Source organism: Aspergillus chevalieri, chromosome 1, assembly GCF_016861735.1.
Source record: "Aspergillus chevalieri M1 DNA, chromosome 1, nearly complete sequence".
Classification (NCBI taxonomy): Eukaryota; Fungi; Ascomycota; class Eurotiomycetes; order Eurotiales; family Aspergillaceae; genus Aspergillus; species Aspergillus chevalieri.
Window position 1 is genome coordinate 1,117,719 of NC_057362.1, and position 19,969 is coordinate 1,137,687.

Here is a 19,969-nt window from a genome sequence, read left to right on the forward strand (position 1 = left end):
TATCAATTGATTAGACTGCTGCGGCTGTATCTATTCGCTATGTCCATACACGCCTCTCTTGGTTCTCTTAGAGTGTGTATCTGGCCATCGAACGTTTCTTCTGCCCAGTTGACCACTGTCCGACATGCCTCTCTCAATTCCGCCATCGGCCGTGGCATTCGCAAATCCCGCGGGCTAGACAATTCTCCTCCGTCACGAAACCCTACAAACGACAATAATTCTCGCAATGGGCAAAAAGGCTCATGGTCACGAAACCACACAGACTATGATGACCGCAGGGATACACGGTCCGATGTGGACGAATTTGTCCGGTCAGGTAACTTCCGCGAAAGAGTCGGCGAACGGCAACATCCGAGCTGGATGAAGCGTGGAAGAATGGACAAGGACGAAACCCTAAAGAAGCTCAGCAGAGCCAAGAAGCGGGAACCGAGACACAAATGGTCAGAGAAAATGCCGGAACGGGTAAAGGATCACGTTTTTGTACCCAAATCGATACCCTATACCACACCTGCGTCGGAGTTCATTTACGGGACCAACGCTGTCGAATCGACGCTGCGCTGCAGCCGGCGGAAAATCTACAAGCTGTATATCTACCAAAACAAGGGAGAGGAATTGGGGCCAGCGAAGCTTATGCTACGCAAACTCGCTTTAGTGAAAAACATCCCAGTGAAGCTGGCGTTTGCAGAATGGGACCGTCTGCTTGACAAGATGAGCTCCGGACGACCCCATAACGGCTGTGTTCTCGAGGTGTCGCCTTTACCAAGATTACCCGTGCAGAGCCTCGCGCCCGTTCCGTCTCCAGAAGAAGATTTTTTCCGCGTGGAACTAGGTTCCCAATCGCGGGAGGAGGCATTAATCAATGGTACAAGTAACCGTATCGAGATCCATCAACCGGTCCAACAAGAGCACCGACGGTATCCTGTCACCTTGCTCCTAGACGGAATCGTTGACCAAGGGAACCTCGGCGCAATCATCCGTTCTGCATATTACCTGGGCATCGACGCGATCGTTTTCGCTGGCCGAAACTCAGCACCTTTGTCCGACGTGACGATCAAGGCTTCTGCTGGAGCTTCAGAAAACATGACTCTCCTCGAAGTCAGCAACGAGAGAGCATTCATTCAGCAGTCCAAGACAAATGGGTGGCGTTTCTATGCGGCAGATGTCCCCGGTCCTGGTTCTACGCTTGAGGGCCAACACGATGCAAACCCTACCAGTGGTGGCAGTCGTTTGACTCAAGGACCTAGTGTTATCATGATGGGGAGTGAGAGCAGCGGATTGAGCCGTCATTTCATGTCCCATGCAAATGCTATCGTGAGCATCCCGGGATCACGATTTGTAGGTGATTCGAGCGTTGAGTCTGATCCCGCTCGGGTTGACAGTCTCAACGTCAGCGTCGCTGCGGCGCTATTGATGGAGAAGTTCCTACGGACCCCACTTGCAGTGACTGAAATACCGCAGGAAGGCTGAGTCGAAGTTAAACTCAATGATGGTATTGGTTGTAGCATAGCGTTTCGTGAGATAAGATGTCTATAGACGATGGAAAAGACGAACTTTTGCGAAGTGAACTTGGCATATTCTTTACACAAAGTGGGTTACTGAACATTGGGATACCATTCCATTCCTCTGGTACATTTTTAATATCACAATCCAATAAGTTATGGTATTACACGGAAAGAAAAAGAAAGCAACTATCTATTCAACGCCAGTCCAGGATAAAACGTAACCCAACAGACCCTTCCAGGCCAAATGCATCACCATACCTGCAGAACGATCAAACGCTAACAGATTCGGTTTGGAAATATTACTTCTTGCGACTTTTGCTCTTGGGCGCCGTGTTGGAGGAAACACTGGCCGCCCGTGATGTTGAGGCAGAGTTGGACTTGCTGCCGCCCTTGACGGCTTTGACCTGCTTGTTCTGCTGTGATTGTACGTTAGAGTATATCATTAAGAGAGGGGACTTGGCCACATACTACGGCGCCGTTCTTGGTCTTCTTCTTAGCAGGGGCCTCCTCTTCATTCTCCTCGTCTTCGTCATCACGCCCACGTCCACGACCTTTACCGGCTTCCCCATTGGCCTTCCCATCACCAGGCTCAAACTCCTTGGCAACAGTGTTGAGAAGCGTTGTGCACCTGCGCCCAATTTCCACTGGCGTCCGGCTCAGGAAAAACCAATCAAATCGGAAGAGGGGCGACTCGCGAATTTCATCACGGATTTTCTCATAGAGACCCTCACCATCGACACCATATCGGTCGAGCATCACTAAAAGGAACCGATCTTCCTCTTCGGTATAAACCTTTTTGTTCGTCGTGGAGACAGTGTAGTTGATCTTGAGTTGCTGTAGAGGAACACGGTACATCTCGATCTTCTTGCGGAGCATCTTGCGCTGGTGACCCATCTTCCGGAGTTTCTCTTCACCTTGATCGATGACACGGAGATACTTGGGATAGTCTTGGATTTCGGTGTAACGCTTCCAGAAAACATTCGCGTACTCCTCGACCTCGTCCGCATCCTTGCTGTCAACCTCGGTGGCAATACCATCATAGTCGTTGCGTCCAAACTTGGCCGATCCGTTGATAAATTGCTGGAAGTCTCGGCGATTCCAGGTCGAAAAGCCTTCTTCGGACATCTTGGCCTTCTTGGCTTGCTCATCCTCCGTCAAGGGTGTGGCGTTGTCGATCTCCTGTTGCTCCAGATCACGTTCAGCCTCGCGTTCACTGAGCTCCTCTTCGGGACCATCTGGGAGTTGGGCCTTGTAGCCAATCTCCTTGTGGAAATAGGCTGTTTCTTTCTCCTGTAGCTCCTGCAGACCAGGCGGGAAAAATTGCCAGTCGTGAACAGCAATCTGCTTGGGTGCGCGGGGAACCTTAGGCTTAGGATCAGCGGTCCTGCCACCAGTGGCCAAGGCCTGACGATAGTATTTGTCGATGGAGTAGAACTGCTCTTTTCGTTCACGCTTCGCCGGGTTGATCCAGTTAATTCCAATGTCCTTCTTACGCTCGGTGAAGTCTTGGCCATTCCACTCATATGCGCTCTCAGAGCTGAACTTCTGAAGGTCGTCGATACCCAACTTTTCATACTTCTTGTTCAACTCTGCAGTTCGCTCTTCACCCTTGCGCAAGATTGCATCGATATCATCTTCCGAAATTTGCTTTTCAGATGAAATGGTACTGTTTTCTTGACCAAACACGCTGGCGGCTCCATGCTGAATCATACCAAGCAGTTCATCCTTCGAAGCGGCGTTCTTAGCTTGCTGCTGGGCACGGCCTTGTTGGATGACCAGCTGGTCAAGCCGCAGCTTTTGTGCCGCTCGCTCCAGGACTTTCTCTTCAATAGCCTTTTCCGTAACGAAACGGAACGCCACCACTTGTTTCGTTTGGCCAATACGGTGAGCACGGTCCATCGCTTGAAGATCAGCTTGGGGGTTCCAGTCACTATCATAGAGGACCACGATATCTGCAGAAGTCAGGTTGATACCGAGACCTCCGGCTCTTGTCGTGAGAAGGAAGACGAATTTGTCAGATCCAGGCTTGTTGTAATCGTCGATCGCGGCAATACGATCCTCGTGAGCCGTTGTACCGTCAATACGACAGTAGTTGTAATCTCTGAAGACACAGTAGTCTTCCAAGATATCGAGAACACGACTCATCTGGGAGAAGATGAGCACCCGGCTTCCTTGCTTCTGCATGCGTGTCAGGATTTTGTCAAGGATCACCATTTTCCCCGAGTTGTAGACAAGATGCTCATCGGTCGTGTATGGCGGGCCAGGCTCAGCACCTTCGAAAAGATATGGGTGGTTGCAGCATTTGCGAAGCTGCATCACAATATTCAACAAACGCGTCTTCGATTCGCGCTTTCCTGCGGCTCCATTCACTGCATCGATATCCTTTTCGAGAATCTTCTGATACCACTTTACCTGCATTTCAGACATGGGCACGTACAAATTGATCTCCTTTTTGGGAAGCAGACTCTTTTCGACATCGCTTTTTACACGTCGCAACAGGAAAGGCCGCAAAACTCGGTGGAGCTGCTGCACCACAGTGTCTTGGTCAGAATCCTGGGTTGAGAACCATTGGTCAAAGGCTTCCGAGTCACCGAACACATCCGGCAAAAGGAAATTCAGAAGGGCCCAGAGTTCATGGAGATTGTTTTGAAGCGGGGTACCAGTAATCAGCAGCCGATTGCGCGAGTTGAAGACACGGATGATCTGAGCCAAGGACGATTCCTCATTCTTGATCCGATGGGCCTCGTCGATGACAATGTATTCCCACGCAAACTTCTTAAGGTGTGTCTTCTCCCGTAGAACCATTTCGTAACTGGTAATGCAAACGTCGAAATTCTCTTCAAGAAGCTCTTCGTTGATCAAGCGCTGACGTTCCTCCTTGTCACCCTGAAGGACCAGAACCCTAACATCAGGCGTCCATTTCTCAAGCTCTCTCTTCCAATTGTCCAGAGTCGATTTGGGAACAGCCACAAGATGAGGCCCAGGGATGTCGCAGACATAGCGCAGATAACCAAGGAAGGAAATAGTCTGCAGGGTTTTACCCAAACCCATCTCATCTGCCAGAATGCCCGAGATACCATTTTCATGAAGAGAAACGAGCCAGTTTAAACCCGCAATCTGATAATCACGCATTTCACCGTTGATGAATGGCGGGGTCTCCCGAAAGACAGTACCGGTTTGTTCTCCGCTCTCGTCCTTCAGCAATTCAGCATCCTCCTCCTGCTCCGTTCTGCGGCGTCTTTCGTTACCCGCGCCACCTGACCGGGAAGTACCCTTCTTTTTAGCCTTGGCTTCATCGTCTGCATTTTGTCGGTCAATTTCGGCAATGATTTCTTTGATTCGGGGATTCGGATTCGTTTCGATGAAGTGGCGGAACAAATCGGTCAGCCCAAGCAGGTAGCGGAACCGTCGAATAGAGTCAGTTTCCTATAAACAGAGAACATCGTAAGCATCTGGCAGAGAATATATTGATGAGCGTTATGCGCCAACTTACCTTAGACTCATCCAGACGACCGTGCTTTTTGCCCAAGGCACTTTTTCGTTGGTTAGATTCTGCAGATCTTCGTTTCCTACCATCCACAGTCGTGTCGCCCGCGACACTGTTATCATCCTGAGTATTAAAAAGTTAGCCATTCAGTTCACGAATGTTTGTCAACCCAGCCACACAATTACTGTATGCTGTGAGTTGTCCCGGTAGCCCTAAAATAGGATGCAGATCTCAAAAGGATTTCTATAAAGAATCTGCTGAGGCAAGAGATGCGCGCAGTCTTGTATAGATGCGGCAGGGCAGGCATTTCGGCATCACTCACCGTCATCTGCGCGTCGGTGCTGTCCACGGGCACCGACGTGATTTCTTCATTTGCATCGGTCATGGGGGTATCTGCCTGAGATGGCGCGTCCGAATGAGGATCTAGGGATTTCAAAGGCGCAACCATCTCCGTTCTCGGCGCACGGAAGCGCAAGTCTCTGATCGATTCGATTAACGACTCGACGAAGGTTCCGGAGGAAACGCGGACAAGTATAGGATGTACGCAAATAGAAAGATCTAGGACAAGAGAAAGGAACAACAAGAAGCAATTGATATCCCTAGGTATACAATATCCCTAGGTATAAAATAGAACCAGGCAAGCCCAAATACCTCGAACAGCAAGATCCGAGCTGACAATTGAGGAGGAAAGATGGACAGGTTCGAAGACTGCGATGCACGGGATGGCAATTGGGAGTTTCGTCGGCGGAAGCGCGGTCTACACGCGTGCTGATTGGTGGACGGGGCGCGCGGCGTGTATGAGTCAGTTTTGAGTCAGCAGAGCGCGGAAGACAAGTTTCCCCGCGGTGGGTCACGTTACCGGGCCAAACGCAAAGCAAAAGAAACGCTGCGGTCATATCTGCAGCTTCATCCCCTCTGCCTTACAACACTGCAGAACTTACCAGGACCGTTTTTCGGTCGTTGTTTCGATTTTGCATAGGTATACTTTCCCTCAATAACCTGAATTTTCTTTTTCTTCTTTCGATTCCTTCGATCTCTGCGTCTGCATTCTCATCAACGGCTCTGACTAACGAGGGACGGCTTTGAAGGCACAAGAAAGGAGGAGCTGTTCGAGTTACGGCCACCCACCCAATATGGACTCCATGAGATCGTTGAACACTTCCTTACCGAGCTCGACTCCCCGTCCTCAGCCCCCCGAGCAACTCCTACAGTCGTTCAAAGCCGCCGCCCTATCCGTGACCAACCTCTACAAGAATGCTGTCTGCGAACAATCCCAGGCAAAGCAAGCGGGCTATCAGGAAGCCATTGAGGATCTGCTGCAGTTCCTTGACAGAGAGAACTTGGGCCTAGGAGATGGGGAAGGCTGGTCGGTTCGACAATGGGCAACGGAGAGACTGGATGGCAACGGGGTCCCCGGTAGCGACGATGACGATACCGAAAAGAGAGCTAGGAGCACAACGCCGGCTGCAGTCCGCAAGGAACAATCTGGGCCAGACGCTTCTCAATCACCACCAAAACCCGCCTCGTCTCCTTACGATGCGCACGTTGCCCCGCAGCAACAACAACAGCCACAGCCGCAGCAGCAACCGGCACCACCATCACAGCCAGAAGCCAACTCCTTCGACAGGCCAGCCATCTTCACATTTACTTCTGGGCCTTCGTTCCCTCAGCCTCAAGAGCAAGATGTTGACATGCAACCATCGGAAAATTCTCCCGATGGAGCACCCGTTCTCTCCGTTTTCCCTCGCAACTCCCGCTCGCAGCATCGCCACAACAACTTGACACGGTCTAACCAGCGCACGTCGACACGTGAGCCTTCTGTCGGGGTAGGCTCAAAAAGGAAACTTGCCGTTCCTGACTTTTTTGACTTGTCCGATATGTTTGGAGGGAGTAAGAGGGGGCGTTTCACCTAAAGAATATGAAGTCGGATGACGGGACGAAACTAATATTCTTACGGTGTCACGTAGCGGTTGATTGATTCGGCATTTTTGCATTTCGTGGGAGTCTTGCATTTGTTTTCTGGTTTTCCTTTTCGTCTTCATCTTCTGATATGTTCTGTCTTTTCTCTTCTTCTAATTCTTATGTTTTATGTTTCTTAAACTATTTTAAACATATAGACGTTATTGAGCAGGGCGATACCCAGGGTGGAGGTTATTCTTCTTCATTTTGAGTCGTATAAATACAATCTATTTTGGAACGCAGTAATAACATCACGTCGTATCCAGCACTGTACAGAGTATACCAGTCCTTAATTCAATGCTCTCCAAATACCCATGCCTACCAAGGTTGCTGAAATAGTTGCAATGCCCAGCTGTCGAGAACCCATCTTGTATTTGGATGCGCTTTGCATGATTGCCTTCTCCTGCTGGCGTAGATTGTTCATGCCTGTATAGTAACTGTAGACACCCAGACCAACGAATGCGGCAGACCCTAGAGTAATACTATGTTAGACAATCTGATAGAGAGAACAAAGGATGCAAACATACCTGTTACTCTGCAAGAAAGGCAGTCATCATATGTATCTTCGGCGATCGCTCGTTTGGCATCCTTTTCCTGGACATTCCAGGACTCATTCTGTGCAGGTGCCATGATGCGTTGACCAGGGGGTTCTTCTAGTAGCAGATTCGTAGCCTATAACAAGCGGGTAGACACTAATTCACAGCGACAACACTCCTCGTCTCCATCTTGAACTGTTCGCTGGGGAAATCCTGCAGAAGGCGGGCATCTTCGGCAGAATATGACCTCTTCCGATTTGGGAATATCTTCAATGGAGCCAGACAAACACCGAGCATTCTGGGAGTTTTGCAGCATCTGGACGGCTCGATTCGAGGAGGAAACGAGCATCGATTGACATGATGAGCGGCGAGATTGATGCGCTCTATATCTACGATGAGCATAAGTAGGCTCCCCCTCTCCTCCCATAGTCCGGTTCCTCTGGCTATACAACCGCGGCCCTGCTAACTGTTGCGAATTACCATTTCTATAGTCAACCTCTTGTAGAGCACGTATATCGCTCGCGCCCGCCATCTGCGGCAACACTCCGGCCGCTATACTTCGCCCATCGAGTCCCGCGTCCTTCCCTACTCTACTTCCCAAATACCTCGCCGCCGGTAACCGTGTTCTCGGTGGTCCAGTCGAATCTACTCTTCCTAGCAGTATCGGAGGTAGATACGGAGCCGCTCCTAGCGCTTGAGTTTCTACACCGGGTTGTTGATGTGCTGGAGGAGTTCGTCGGGGCGCCGTTGATCTCGACCAAGATCCAGTCGAACTACGATGTGGTAGCTCAGCTGCTGCATGAAATGTGTGATGGAGGGCTGGTATGCAATACAGAGCTCAATGCGCTGCAAGAGGTGGTTGATATGCCTGGGTGGATGGGAAAGCTGTTGGGCGGGGTTGGGTTAGTATCCAAGCTTCGGGGTATGGGAAATTGCATACTAATGGATGGTTATTTCGGAGCAACAGGTCATCATCTTCTACGCCATCATTGGGAGGCCCTAATTCCCTGAAACCACCGTTGTCATCAGCCGCTTCACAGGGTCCTGCGATCCTGTGGAGAAGGCCCAATGTGCGACATACGTCCAATGAATTATACGTTGATATCGTCGAATCGCTCTCCGTTACAATCGCACCTTCCGGACGTCTGCTCTCCGCGCTGGTCTCGGGGACAATTGCATTCACGGCTAAGATATCAGGTGTCCCCGACCTGCTTCTATCGTTGACGACTCCGGGAGGACAACAAGCTATTGGACGTAAGATGGATCTACCAGTGTTCCATCCGAGTGTCCGACTAGCGAGATGGAGGGAGCGACCAGGGGACCTTAGCTTTGTCCCTCCCGATGGTCGTTTTATCCTTGCAGGGTATGGGGTAGACCTGCTCCCCATTGACCCGGACCTTGACGAACCGCCAAGTCACATGGAGAAGCTCTTCCTACCTGCTTTTGTGGACATGCGGAAATCATTAGGACCCACAGGATCTGAATTCGAGGTCCGCTTGACCCTTAACACCAGCTTCCCGGGCGTCGCATCCGCTGCACGACCGGGAGCAGGACGCGCCAACTCAGGCACATCGACGCCTTCATTCCTTGGTGGTGGTGGAGGCGGGACTCCCTCTGCACCAGTCCTGGATGAAGTCGTCGTCACAGTACCAATACCCCAGTTGGTCCGGAACATCACGGACATGCAAGCCAGCCGGGGCGAAGCCATTTACAACCCCGGGAGCGATGTCCTCGAATGGCGTGTACCAACCAAAGACGCAGGAACCGTCTCCGGAACAGCAACTCTTCGATGCACCGTAAGCGGTCACCAAACAGGCGACGAAGACGTGGAAGACGAAGCAGCCGAAGCAGACACGAATCTCTTGCAGGGCTATTATGACCCGTCGACATCTTACCAAGACGGCACGGGGATGGACCCATCAGTCCGCAGGAAACGGAAAACAAAGAAAAAAAAGAAGACCAAGAAGGTCTCTAAATCCAAACACGCCTCCGCAGACCCAGACCAACAACAACAATCAGAAACACAACCAGAAGCCTCCGATCCGCATCTCTCCATCCCACAGTCCCCAACGCCACAACAGTCCTCTCCCATCGCCTCCTCCCCATTACCCCCATCCTCTCCTAACCCTACATCCCCACTACGATCATCACAACCATTTCCGCAATCAATCTTCCGCCCCGCGCCCCGCAAAACAAAAACACAGCTCAACGCATCCCTCATGCCAGACTCCGTCTCTGTCTCCTTCGTCGTCCAGGGATGGCTTCCCTCGGGGATCAAAGTCGATAGTCTGAACATCGATCCCAGACGGAGTCGCGGGCTAGGCGAGGGCGTGAGGCCATATAAGGGGGTGAAGTATCTGTGTGTTAGTCGGAGGGGGGTGGAGGCGAGGTGTTGATGCGTCGCTTACTTGCTCTAGAGTATGTGCAATGTAGTCACGGTGATATACGATATAGCAGGTTCTATTTGGATAGGCTAGTTAGATATCTTGGATGGTGATGCGTTTATCTATCTGATCAATCAATAATAAAGAGCATTTCGTGAAGTGCCATCTTGCTTGACGCCATTAAACCCGTGTTGACCTCCAGTCTCTTCCTCGTCACTCCTCCGTTTCCTACACCCTAGTATACCTATACACGCAAAAGCTGCACATCCACATCCACATCCGACGACCAGTAAGACTTATTCTTATAAGCCCTCCAAAGCTCCGCAAGCTCTTTCTTCAACGGAATATATGCCTCGCTCCACTTATCAGCACTGGTGAGCTTCATTGTGCCGGGTTGGATTGATGATGGACTTTAACTAGAAGCTGGTGTATTTGGAACATGAGAAATGTTGGCTATATACAGCAGAGGCTAGAAGCTGCAAGATCTGTTTAAAAACGTCTATGCCATCCATCGATCGGACCATCATGAATGGGTTGTAGCTCAACTGGGAATGTATGACCCACTACACTATTAGTGCTGATCCGTGATAGTCCATGTACTATGATGTACTCAGCTCTGCTTGGATCATTTGCGTTCTGTACACATAGCTACAAGAGTCGAAAGGGCAAGGAAATGATTTATTGTTATCTGCGGACTCAATTTGCTCATCACTATCGTACATAGACCACCGCCAATCTTATCTCATTTCATCTCAATCTTTTCCATCTCATGAGCAATCTGCCTAAAACTCATTAGATCAGCTCTGACGTCAAGAACAGACGCAAAGGAAAAAGGAGAACGATCCTATTATAGTTCGTATATATCAGAATCGGCCAGCTCAGAGCTTCGCCCGACGTTCGAGAAGCCGCATGACAACGTAGGCCACTGTTATGTGAAAGTGAGATTGTAAGTACATGATATATAGACAGGAAATATGCATATGTATATCAAATGAGCGCGAAATATTAGGAAATAGGGAAATTAATCGATATATCAGTGGGTATAGGTGGGCATGGGGGTATCCAAAAGGAGAGACGAAATGACAGGAATCACAGCACAAAAGGAAATCAGTCGAGTTGAGAAGACAGGGGTTCCGATGGTAATCATTGTCGGTCGTCTGATAAATTAAAATGGCCGAGTGAGAAGTCTGCGATTCGCAACAATGGAAATGCAGGGTAGGGTAGGTAGGGCAAAGGCGATAATGCAATGATCCAAAAGGACATTCCAAAATGTAGAGCCCAAAAATGAAAGGAGAAGAAAAAGCTCACTCACCTGCAGCAACTGCAGCGGCTCTCCCAGCACCAGCCGTGGCACTTCCACCACCAAGAGTGAAGATCATTCGCAACCAGCCCATAGTAAGCTTCTTTCCGTCACGGTCAAAGTCGGGGACCAGCGTGCTGGCAGCCCGGAAGGGGCCCGCCTTGCCGGCGTACGGAGGATAACGGATGGCGAGGATGGATTCGAGCCAGCTGGGGCTGGTAGTGATGGGACGGCGGTGAACGAAGGTATCGAAACTGGCTCTGCCACGGTAGGCTCCGTAGCCACTCTCACCGACACCACCGAAGGGAAGGGTGGGAATGTGCAAAGCGGCGTCGTTGACGGAGGCACCGCCGGAACGGGTCATCGAAAGGACTGAGGAGTTAGTCAATAAACACTATCTTTGAGAACTTGCTCAGTACTCACTCTTATCGGTATCCTGCTTGGAACCAAATGGGTAGAGACCCAAAGGAGTGGCCTGGATGCCGTTGGCGATCTTGACAGCCTCGTCAAGGTCGTCCACAGGCAGAATAGGAATCAAAGGACCAAAGCTCTCTTGGATCAACAGCGAGTCATCAGTAGAGTTGACCTCGACGATGGTAGGCTCTATGAAGAGCTCCTTCTCGTCCATAGTACCACCAACCAAGATCTTGCCCTTGGAGTTGTCAATCATAGACTTGAGCTTCTGGAAGTGACCCGCGTTAATCATACGCGAGTAGTCAGGAGACGCCTTAGCTCCCTGCGGGTAGAATTCATTGTATGCTTTCTTAAACTCCTCCACAACACGGGGGACAATGGCGCGGTCGACGAGAAGGTAGTTCTGCGAGGTGCAAAGCTGGCCAGCGTTCATGGTCTTACCCCATAGCAGCCGACGGGCGACGAGTCTCGGGTCCGCACTCTTGGTGATAATCGCGGGGTTGATTCCTCCCAGTTCCAAGACGACGGGGGTGAGATGCGGTGCGGCAGCCTTAGCGATGATACGACCAACGTTGGCACCACCGGTGAAGAAGATCTTGTCCCAGCGCTCAGCCAGCAAGGCCTGGGTCTCAGGGATACTACCCTGGATGATCTTGTAGCAGGAGGGGTCGAGAGCCTCCTCGACGATTTCCTGGATGATAACGGCGGAGTTGGGGGCGTTCTCACTGGGCTTGATGGCCACGGTGTTTCCACCAGCGATGGCACCAATCACGGGTCCCAGGGTCAATTGGAAGGGGTAGTTGAAAGCTCTGTACGTTTCCCAAACCGTTAGTCCAGGTCCAAGCCCCCGCAGTTATTATCCGGAGTAACACACCCAATAACTAATACCATACCCAATGGATCCTTTCTAATCTTGGGGTTCATAAACTTGAAGGTAAGATCGATATCCTCAGCCTTCTCATCTTTGGCCCATTTGTGCAGATTCCGCGACACGAATACGCAGTCGTTCTCCAGCCAGCCGCTCTCCGCAATGATGGTCTCGAAGGGGGGTTTGTTCAGGTCCAACCGACAAGCTTCGGCGATTCTGTCTTCGCGGTCTTTGATGCTATTGAGCGATTCCAGTCAGCGTCAGTTCAGGTTCCAAAGAAAAAGAAAACTCACGCCCAGTAGAGCTTGCGGAGCTGGACCAGACGGAACTCTACATCGCGGGTCTTGTGCTCCGAGAAGGTCTGGCGGAGCTCAGCAACACGCCCCTGGATGTCGTTGAGGGGCGTATACTGCAGCTCGGGGATATCAATAGCACCCATCGTGAATTCTAGAAAACGTAGAGAAAAGGAGCGAAATAGTGGTGAATCTGAGGGAGGAAAGAAAGCAGAAGAAAAAGTGAAGCGTGTACTATTATAGGAGAGCGGATTGCAGTTCCCCTAACCAATTGCGGGAAGATTTAATATGAAGTTCCCCGTCGAGATATCCACTGTATTTATACTAATCCAGCTAAGCTTCCGTCGTATGGAAATTTCCTCGCGTTCTTTTCTGTTTCTGGTGATTATCATTTGGGATTGGTTTGGATCGGGGCTTTAGTTTCCCCTCACCAGTCGATCTTCCTCTGGACCGCGGTTATTGCGGACTTGTTAATCATAAGATGCGCCCCAGTCAATATATCATTCTACCACATAGTACGGCCAACCTCGGGATGTACTTGCTTAAATACGTTGATACAAAATGGTGGTGTTGCTAAATCAATGCATTAGAGACACTAGGTATATTTTCTTCCCGAAGGAAGACCGAAAAAAAAAATCATAAACAGCCCGTATAAACCAAAAAGGGAAAGAGGTCATCTAATATACAAATTAGACCAGGAAAAAACGATTAACCGCCGCTCAATTATGCCTTGAACTGGTCCTCTGTCACACCCTTGCCCATAGCAGCCGTGCTGCTGATACCTCCCGAAACCATCTTCAGCATGTTGTCCACGTAGTTGGCACCACTCCACTTCTGGTGTGTAACCACATCGACGCCCCGCTCCATCTCGGGCTCCTGAACCAGCTCACCGTATGCCCGCATGCCCTGCTTCGAGTATGCCTGCGCGAACTGGTCCGAGATGAGTGCCGTCGTGTGTAGACCGGCCAAGGTGATAAACTGCCAGCAGTATCCGAGCTCACCAAGGCGCTGGATATAGGTCTCCTGCTCATCGCGAGGCATGGCCTTCTTCCAGTTGAAGGAAGGCGACAGGTTGTAGGCCAGTTTCTGCTCGGGCCAGACGGCGTGCACACCGTCAGCAAACTCCTTGGCCTGCTTGTAGTCGGGGAGCTTGCTCTCCATCCAGATGAGGTCGGCGAAGGGTGCAAAGGCAACCGCACGGTTGACAGCGCACTGAGTGCCGCCACGGTAGCGGTAGTAACCCTCACGGGTACGGGCGGAGTCCCAGTCCCAGTAGATGTCGACACCAGTGATGCCCTTGGCGATGGCACGAGCCTCGCTGTTGTTCTTACCCTTGACGGCCTTCAAGTAGTCGTTGATGAGACCCTCCTTGTTGACGTGCACACCGCTCTTGATGGTGTCAATTACAGCCTCGTCGAAGAGCTTGAGGCCGGCCTGAGCGTTCCACTGGTCCTCAATGGCCTGGAGGTCCTCTCCAGACTTACCAGCTTGCTCAGCAGCCACCATAAGGTCATTCAGAGGCTGGAGGCCGGGATTGGTAGAGCCGACAATGAAGGGGTGGTCGCGGAAGTCAATAGTAGAGGTAATGAGGGTAGCGGCTTCGGAATCGGTACGGGCGATAGCAAGGAGATCCGTACCCATAATATCAGCCTGGGCACGAATGGCAACAAGACGGTTGATGTGCTCGCTGATGGGCACCAGGACCTTTCCGGCCATGTGTCCACACTTCTTGGTACCAGGGGCCTGGTCCTCAATGTGAATACCGGCAGCGCCACGCTCAACAAACAGCTTGGTCAATTTCATGACAGCGGTCAGACCACCGTGACCGGTGTCAGCGTCAGCAATGATGGGACGCAGGTAGTCAACATTGGCAACCTTGTGGCGCTGATCCTTGGGGGTGGTGATGCGCTCCTCACGCTGTTTCCGGTCGTGGAACAGCTGAGCCATCCAAAGGTGGTTGACCTTGTTGGGGACAGTATTCTGTCACAATAGTTAGTTACCATTTACCAGATACAACCACCATTGTTCCACCAGGAACTCACCATAGGGTAGTCTGCAAGGTCGGGGGAGGGTTCATCTGTCGAGGAAGCGGTAGAAGAGCTTTGCCAGCCCGAAACGTAGACGGTATCGAGGTACTTGGCCATCTGGGTGACCATGGTGGGTTCGAGACAGCCATAGGTATAGCTAGGGACCTTGTTCTGTTGAGGGCATATGCGTTAGCACACTATCTCCCTTACTTCTCTTGAGCTCGCGAGGGCAACGAACCTTGAAGTTGTGCTCCAGGATACCCCAAAGCTTCTTAGCCTGGACGTTGGAAGGGTAGTCGATCTTCAAGTTCCCACGCTTGGCCACAATCTGCTCAGCCGTGAAGGGACGCTTGGTGTACCTCCATCTCGAGTCTTGCCACCAAGCCTTGACATCGTTGACCTCCTCCTGGTACTTTCTGTCCTCGTCTTCAAAGAAACCCATTGTGGCGGTCGGTGGTATAGAACGAAAAGCAAGAATGAACAGAAAACAGATGTAACCGTAGAGTAACTTTTCAAAAAACCCCCAAGACAAGACAAATCTGGGGAAGAAATAAGGAAATGATTAAGAGAAAAGGAAAAGAAGAAGTCAAGAGAATCCAAATCACAGGCCCGACGAACCCAGGGTACTTATTAGTACGCTTGGGAGCCGGCATGGCGAATGCGTCAGAAGGATGATTGTCGGTAAACACTCGGGTCTGCGGGTAACACGCGGACCAAGACGAGGGAAAAAGGGCTTGATCCAGACACAATGATTAAGCTTGGTGTTGTAACAGAGTTCACAAGCTGGGGTTGTGGTTCGGAAGAGAGGATCGAGACATCACCGTGATCCTCGGTCTAATGGGTCATGCCGGGGCTTTTTTGGCCTGCGGTTGCCACTTTGTGGCGAGTCTGCGTTGGGATAGAACTGAATGCGCATGGCTATATCGAAGGCTGGCAGTTTCTTTACTATACTCAGTAATCAAGATACTCTTGCTCTTGCTCTTGTTCTCTACTGTCTCTTCCTCTGTCTTCACAAGCAAATCGCGGAGGTCGCGTACCGATAAGCACGGGTGACGTCGGCCACATGCACTTACCCGGGTTACAATACGTGACAATACACATATGGCCGAAACCGGTAGTATGGAAGATGCCATTGAGTCACTGTGATTCTCCATTTGACTTTTAGCTTATGGATTTATATATTCGTATATCGTAAATTATTATTACATACCAAGCCGAACTAGCAGAGCTCCCTGTCGCGTGTTGAATCACACCGATGTAGTTGTATAGATCTGCCAATTCCCCGGTATTGCACTCCTCCGCATCCGGTAACATAGCCATCGGCCCGCCATAGCTTTAGGGTCTATACGGAATACATCCAAGTAGATGAGGAGTACGTCGGACAGATCCCGTACTGCTCAATCAATGACCGGAATCTCTACCATATCATCGCCCAGTACCCCGGACGGAATATTCAAATGGAAGCTGATATCCTTGTCCACATCGTACCTCGGCAACTCGACAGCCAATCACAAGCATACTGCAGCCCGAAGTATGCTCGTCTCAGCCAGGGTCTTCTATTTGACTTGGCTTGCTCGGGGCTGTTCTGCGCGAGATCGGAAAGATCAGGAATGAAGTCATGGATATTTGCGATTGTCGGAAGTATCTACAGGAGATGATATAGGGTGCTGGTTATGAGTCAAGTAAGGAGGCAATTGCGGTAGCTGCGGGAAGTCAAAGGCGGGTATGGGGAAGCCTACGGAGTACGGAGTAACCGGCTCTGCAGTGATTCAGTGCCTGATGGAGTACAAGTAGACCCAATCTGTCTCCAGAGCTCTGGGCCTCGACGTTGCAAACCCAAAATAGACTAACTACGGTGTTTAGTAGCTCGCATCGTTCTACTTACATACAATCAATTCAAGGGAAATACCTAAAGAAGGTGGTATTCAATCCAAAATGACCTATTATTTCTCATTCTATATCATCCCGCCTTGGGCTGATCCGGTTTCCTCCATTTCTACTCGGGATGTACCAGTCAAATACCATATCAGGATAAGCACCTTCCCGATCAATTTAATCCTCACCAATCCATACAGATGCAAAAGAAATATCTTGCCTAATTTCAGATGGTACTATAAACACACGCACACCGGTGGTGCAAGCATACCAAGTCAGAACAGCATTTTAGTTTAGCTAAAAGCCTCTTCGCTTTGCTCCATGGCATGGCGGTATGTCTCGTAAGGAGTGATGGTTCCCAGAGCCCTCCGCATATGAGCGTTGAGAATTTCCAGACCGTATACATAACTGGCATTGACCCAGCCGAATCTGTAGAAGAACAATATGTTAGACAAATCTTCCAGTGCAACGTATGGTGCTTATATATATATATATATAAACTCACCCTTCTCGAGGTGCACCCTTGAAATCAACACCTTGGTTTCCATATTCTGCATCTACTCGATGCGGATCAATCGGCCGCGTAACATCATATTTCTCGACGACGACACCGTTAAAGTCGACAAAAGCCTTGGTGATCATAAACAGCCACTTGTATGCAAGTCGCTTAGCTTCATCCTCGTATCCATAACGCAGGAATCCAGCCCAGGCAAGCATCTGCTGTGGCGCCCAACCGTAAGGGAAGTCCCATTGCCGATTGGGTCTCTCCAGCCCGACAGGGCCTCGCGACTCTTCTGTACCGGAAACCAGACCACCAAAGGCTTCAAACCGAGGAAGTGCCTTCTCAATCATATCTGCCGCTTGTCGTGGGGTAGCGAGTCCTGCCCACATCGCCCAGAAGGTGGTAGCAGTCTCGTAAGACGTACGTTGCTTCTTGGCGGTATCGTAGTCGAAGAACATGCCCTTCTCTTGATCCCAAAGAAGAGAATCCATTCTCATCTTTCGTCTTCTGGCACGACGATCCCACACGGCTGAAGATTCATGCGTGATATCTCGGGAGGAATCAGTGCGGAATTCTTCTGGTATGTCCAGTCGGTCGTTGAAATGTGTCCGGATAATCATGGCAATGTCGACTTCATACTTGTACAGGAGCGAGTTTAAATCCACCGTAGCAAGATTGGCGCAGACTTTCTCGAGGCGGTAAGAGGTATCGTGACCTGACTCGCGGACTGCTCTGTCATGCAAGAAATACTCGTCCAATTCTGGTTCTTCGATCTTGCTATGATTGTAAGCCTCGACAAAGTCCCTGAACTTCATGCCGTGCTTCTCCGCATAGGGGGTGAGAATATGGGTGAAATGAGACGGTTCGGTCTCTGGTGGCACCCCTTTTCCTTCTGGACGGTACCTGGATAGACCAGTTGCTGGGTCGAATCGCGGTGCCGAGACCCATACACTGTAGTACTCTTTGATGGCAGCGAGCGTTGCGTTGCGGAGAAACTCCTTAGCATCAGGTTCGGTCTTGATACGGTCATATACGCGGAGCGCCATGTCGGTCAAGAACGGTGGTTGAGATCGAGAAAGGTAATAAGTGCGGTTGGCGTTGAGGATTTTGCCGTAGTGCTTAATACAGAAACAAAAGTTGATCACCATCGCTTTGGCAAGATCGACTCTGTCGCTGACGATCAAGCCCAAAGAAATCATATAGCTATCCCAGCCATACAATTCGTTGAATCTACCTCCAGGGACAACGAACGGCACCCCTATGAGGTCTTCCTTCATGGTCGATTCGTTGTACTTTGGGTGCATGGCCAGCGCCAACAACCCGGGCTTATCATTGAGGTCCTTAACATACTCAGGCGTGATATTCGAGTCAAGCAATTGCACGTCGAGTCGCAGCTCGGGATGGTCTTTGGCAATATTTCTGTAGTACTTAAGCTGTGCCGGGGCACCCGGTGGAACATAAATTCGGGGGCGCGGATTGTCAGTCCAGTCCTTGGGATCACGACCAGCCTCTCCGATGTTGTGACCGTCGATCCGTCGTGTGAGGGCCTTCCAAAATGAATTCTTGATGAGGCGAGAAAGCCGTGCAACCGGGTTCTCGCTCAGACGTGCCTCATCTAAAATAATGTGCTTTCGATCGTAGTCTTTAGCGATGGTCAGTTCCTGTAGGAGGTTGGAGAGCATGTATGTTCCTCGTAAGTCGAATCGATTATAACCACCGGATGACGCAGTCCCAACCGCGAGCACCTGCTGAATGTTAATAGCTGCCCCTAAGAAAATGAAAACCCTTCAATCCTGTTTTACCTTCGGTCCGACATCCTCAATTGTTATTTGCATGTTCCTGTCCGTGTCTTCTCTCTCCAACAGATCATGCAATGTCGCATCGACATCAATGAGGAATTTCCGAGGTTGGGCAGACGTCTCATCTGTGTAAGAACATAGATTAGCATATCGCCCCAGGATGGATAGTCTGCAAGAAATATACATACCATGACTGCCTCTTCTTGCCGGAAAATGACCCAGGTAGCTGTCAATATCTTCACGGTTGAAAGATTTCAAGCTCTATTGTACATTAGCCATAGACCTTTCATGCCTCCTCCCAAAACCGCCTTACCGTTGAAAACGCACGCCTGCGGTCCCTGAACCTGTTAAGGACATTCTCATCTCCATAGTACACATCCGCATCTGACAACGGATCGGCAGAGCTAATCCGTCGGTGATGGTGGTGATGTGGCTGAGACGAGCTCATCTTCTGAATTGTCGGAAGGGAAAGAAAACCGAGGGATTCTGGTGATACACCGACAAGCTAAGGAGCTAGCACCGAGATAAGGGTTGCTCTGTTATATGGGACCAGACAAGATTCTTTTTGGATGGAAATGTTTTCCAGACAATTGATATCGAGAGACTCCCCCAGTATAGTATTTGACTCGAAGAGAGGAATAAATAGCAACAAAGGTGCAGGAGGCGACAACGCACAAAGCTGGCTTCGGAGAGATAACACCCGCAAAACCCGTCGCCAATATCCCTTGTGTATAGGAGCGGAGGATGGAAATAGAATGGAGTAGAATGCTGTTTAGTATCAGATGATCAGAATTCACACAGACAGTCTCACAGATCCAGGACGCAGGAGCGTGAAGAATGAATGGAATGGAATGAATGAATTAAAGACCTGAACTCGCGGCGGCGGTGATGCTATGACGGCAGCCCACCGATGATGTCGCCGCTCCACCGCCGCCGCCGCCATCAAAGTTATTCATGGTAGCTAATATGGGTACATATTGCTATGCAGTGTTTCTACACATGGCAATAATGTTAATATTCTTC

At 50.4% G+C, this 19,969-nt stretch overlaps 8 protein-coding genes across 8 annotated transcripts; 3 read left to right on the top strand and 5 right to left on the bottom strand.

Moving 5' to 3' along the window:
- Window positions 1–39: 39 nt before the first annotated feature.
- Window positions 40–1,467, top strand: ACHE_10399S (TrmH family RNA methyltransferase; the record flags this gene model as incomplete). Its single annotated transcript, XM_043278830.1, has 1 exon — window positions 40–1,467. One exon carries the CDS (start codon window positions 40–42, stop codon window positions 1,465–1,467), a length of 1,428 nt encoding a protein of 475 aa, XP_043131518.1.
- Window positions 1,468–1,801: 334 nt separating this feature from the next.
- On the bottom strand, window positions 1,802–5,437 carry ISW2 (putative SNF2 family helicase/ATPase; the record flags this gene model as incomplete). The annotated part of the gene is made up of 4 exons (XM_043278841.1): window positions 1,802–1,915; window positions 1,971–4,928; window positions 4,996–5,112; window positions 5,312–5,437. The coding sequence occupies 4 exons, from the start codon at window positions 5,435–5,437 to the stop codon at window positions 1,802–1,804; spliced, it is 3,315 nt and encodes a 1,104-aa protein (XP_043131519.1).
- Window positions 5,438–6,122: 685 nt separating this feature from the next.
- Window positions 6,123–6,902, top strand: ACHE_10400S (uncharacterized protein; the record flags this gene model as incomplete). The annotated part of the gene is made up of 1 exon (XM_043278854.1): window positions 6,123–6,902. One exon carries the CDS (start codon window positions 6,123–6,125, stop codon window positions 6,900–6,902), a length of 780 nt encoding a protein of 259 aa, XP_043131520.1.
- A 335-nt stretch (window positions 6,903–7,237) lies between these two features.
- Window positions 7,238–7,578, bottom strand: ACHE_10401A (uncharacterized protein; the record flags this gene model as incomplete). Its single annotated transcript, XM_043278865.1, has 2 exons — window positions 7,238–7,419; window positions 7,476–7,578. The coding sequence occupies 2 exons, from the start codon at window positions 7,576–7,578 to the stop codon at window positions 7,238–7,240; spliced, it is 285 nt and encodes a 94-aa protein (XP_043131521.1).
- Window positions 7,579–7,841: 263 nt separating this feature from the next.
- On the top strand, window positions 7,842–9,880 carry ACHE_10402S (putative AP-3 adaptor complex subunit mu; the record flags this gene model as incomplete). The annotated part of the gene is made up of 3 exons (XM_043278876.1): window positions 7,842–7,888; window positions 7,976–8,386; window positions 8,452–9,880. 3 exons carry the CDS (start codon window positions 7,842–7,844, stop codon window positions 9,878–9,880), a joined length of 1,887 nt encoding a protein of 628 aa, XP_043131522.1.
- Window positions 9,881–10,746: 866 nt separating this feature from the next.
- On the bottom strand, window positions 10,747–12,889 carry ACHE_10403A (hexadecenal dehydrogenase; the record flags this gene model as incomplete). Its single annotated transcript, XM_043278887.1, has 5 exons — window positions 10,747–10,793; window positions 11,181–11,540; window positions 11,592–12,391; window positions 12,457–12,687; window positions 12,744–12,889. 5 exons carry the CDS (start codon window positions 12,887–12,889, stop codon window positions 10,747–10,749), a joined length of 1,584 nt encoding a protein of 527 aa, XP_043131523.1.
- A 577-nt stretch (window positions 12,890–13,466) lies between these two features.
- On the bottom strand, window positions 13,467–15,212 carry ICL1 (isocitrate lyase 1; the record flags this gene model as incomplete). Its single annotated transcript, XM_043278898.1, has 3 exons — window positions 13,467–14,723; window positions 14,786–14,941; window positions 15,009–15,212. 3 exons carry the CDS (start codon window positions 15,210–15,212, stop codon window positions 13,467–13,469), a joined length of 1,617 nt encoding a protein of 538 aa, XP_043131524.1.
- A 1,726-nt stretch (window positions 15,213–16,938) lies between these two features.
- NTH1 (alpha,alpha-trehalase) lies at window positions 16,939–19,394 on the bottom strand (the record flags this gene model as incomplete). The annotated part of the gene is made up of 5 exons (XM_043278909.1): window positions 16,939–17,074; window positions 17,151–18,892; window positions 18,950–19,071; window positions 19,135–19,207; window positions 19,260–19,394. 5 exons carry the CDS (start codon window positions 19,392–19,394, stop codon window positions 16,939–16,941), a joined length of 2,208 nt encoding a protein of 735 aa, XP_043131525.1.
- Between the last annotated feature and the right edge of the window lie 575 nt (window positions 19,395–19,969).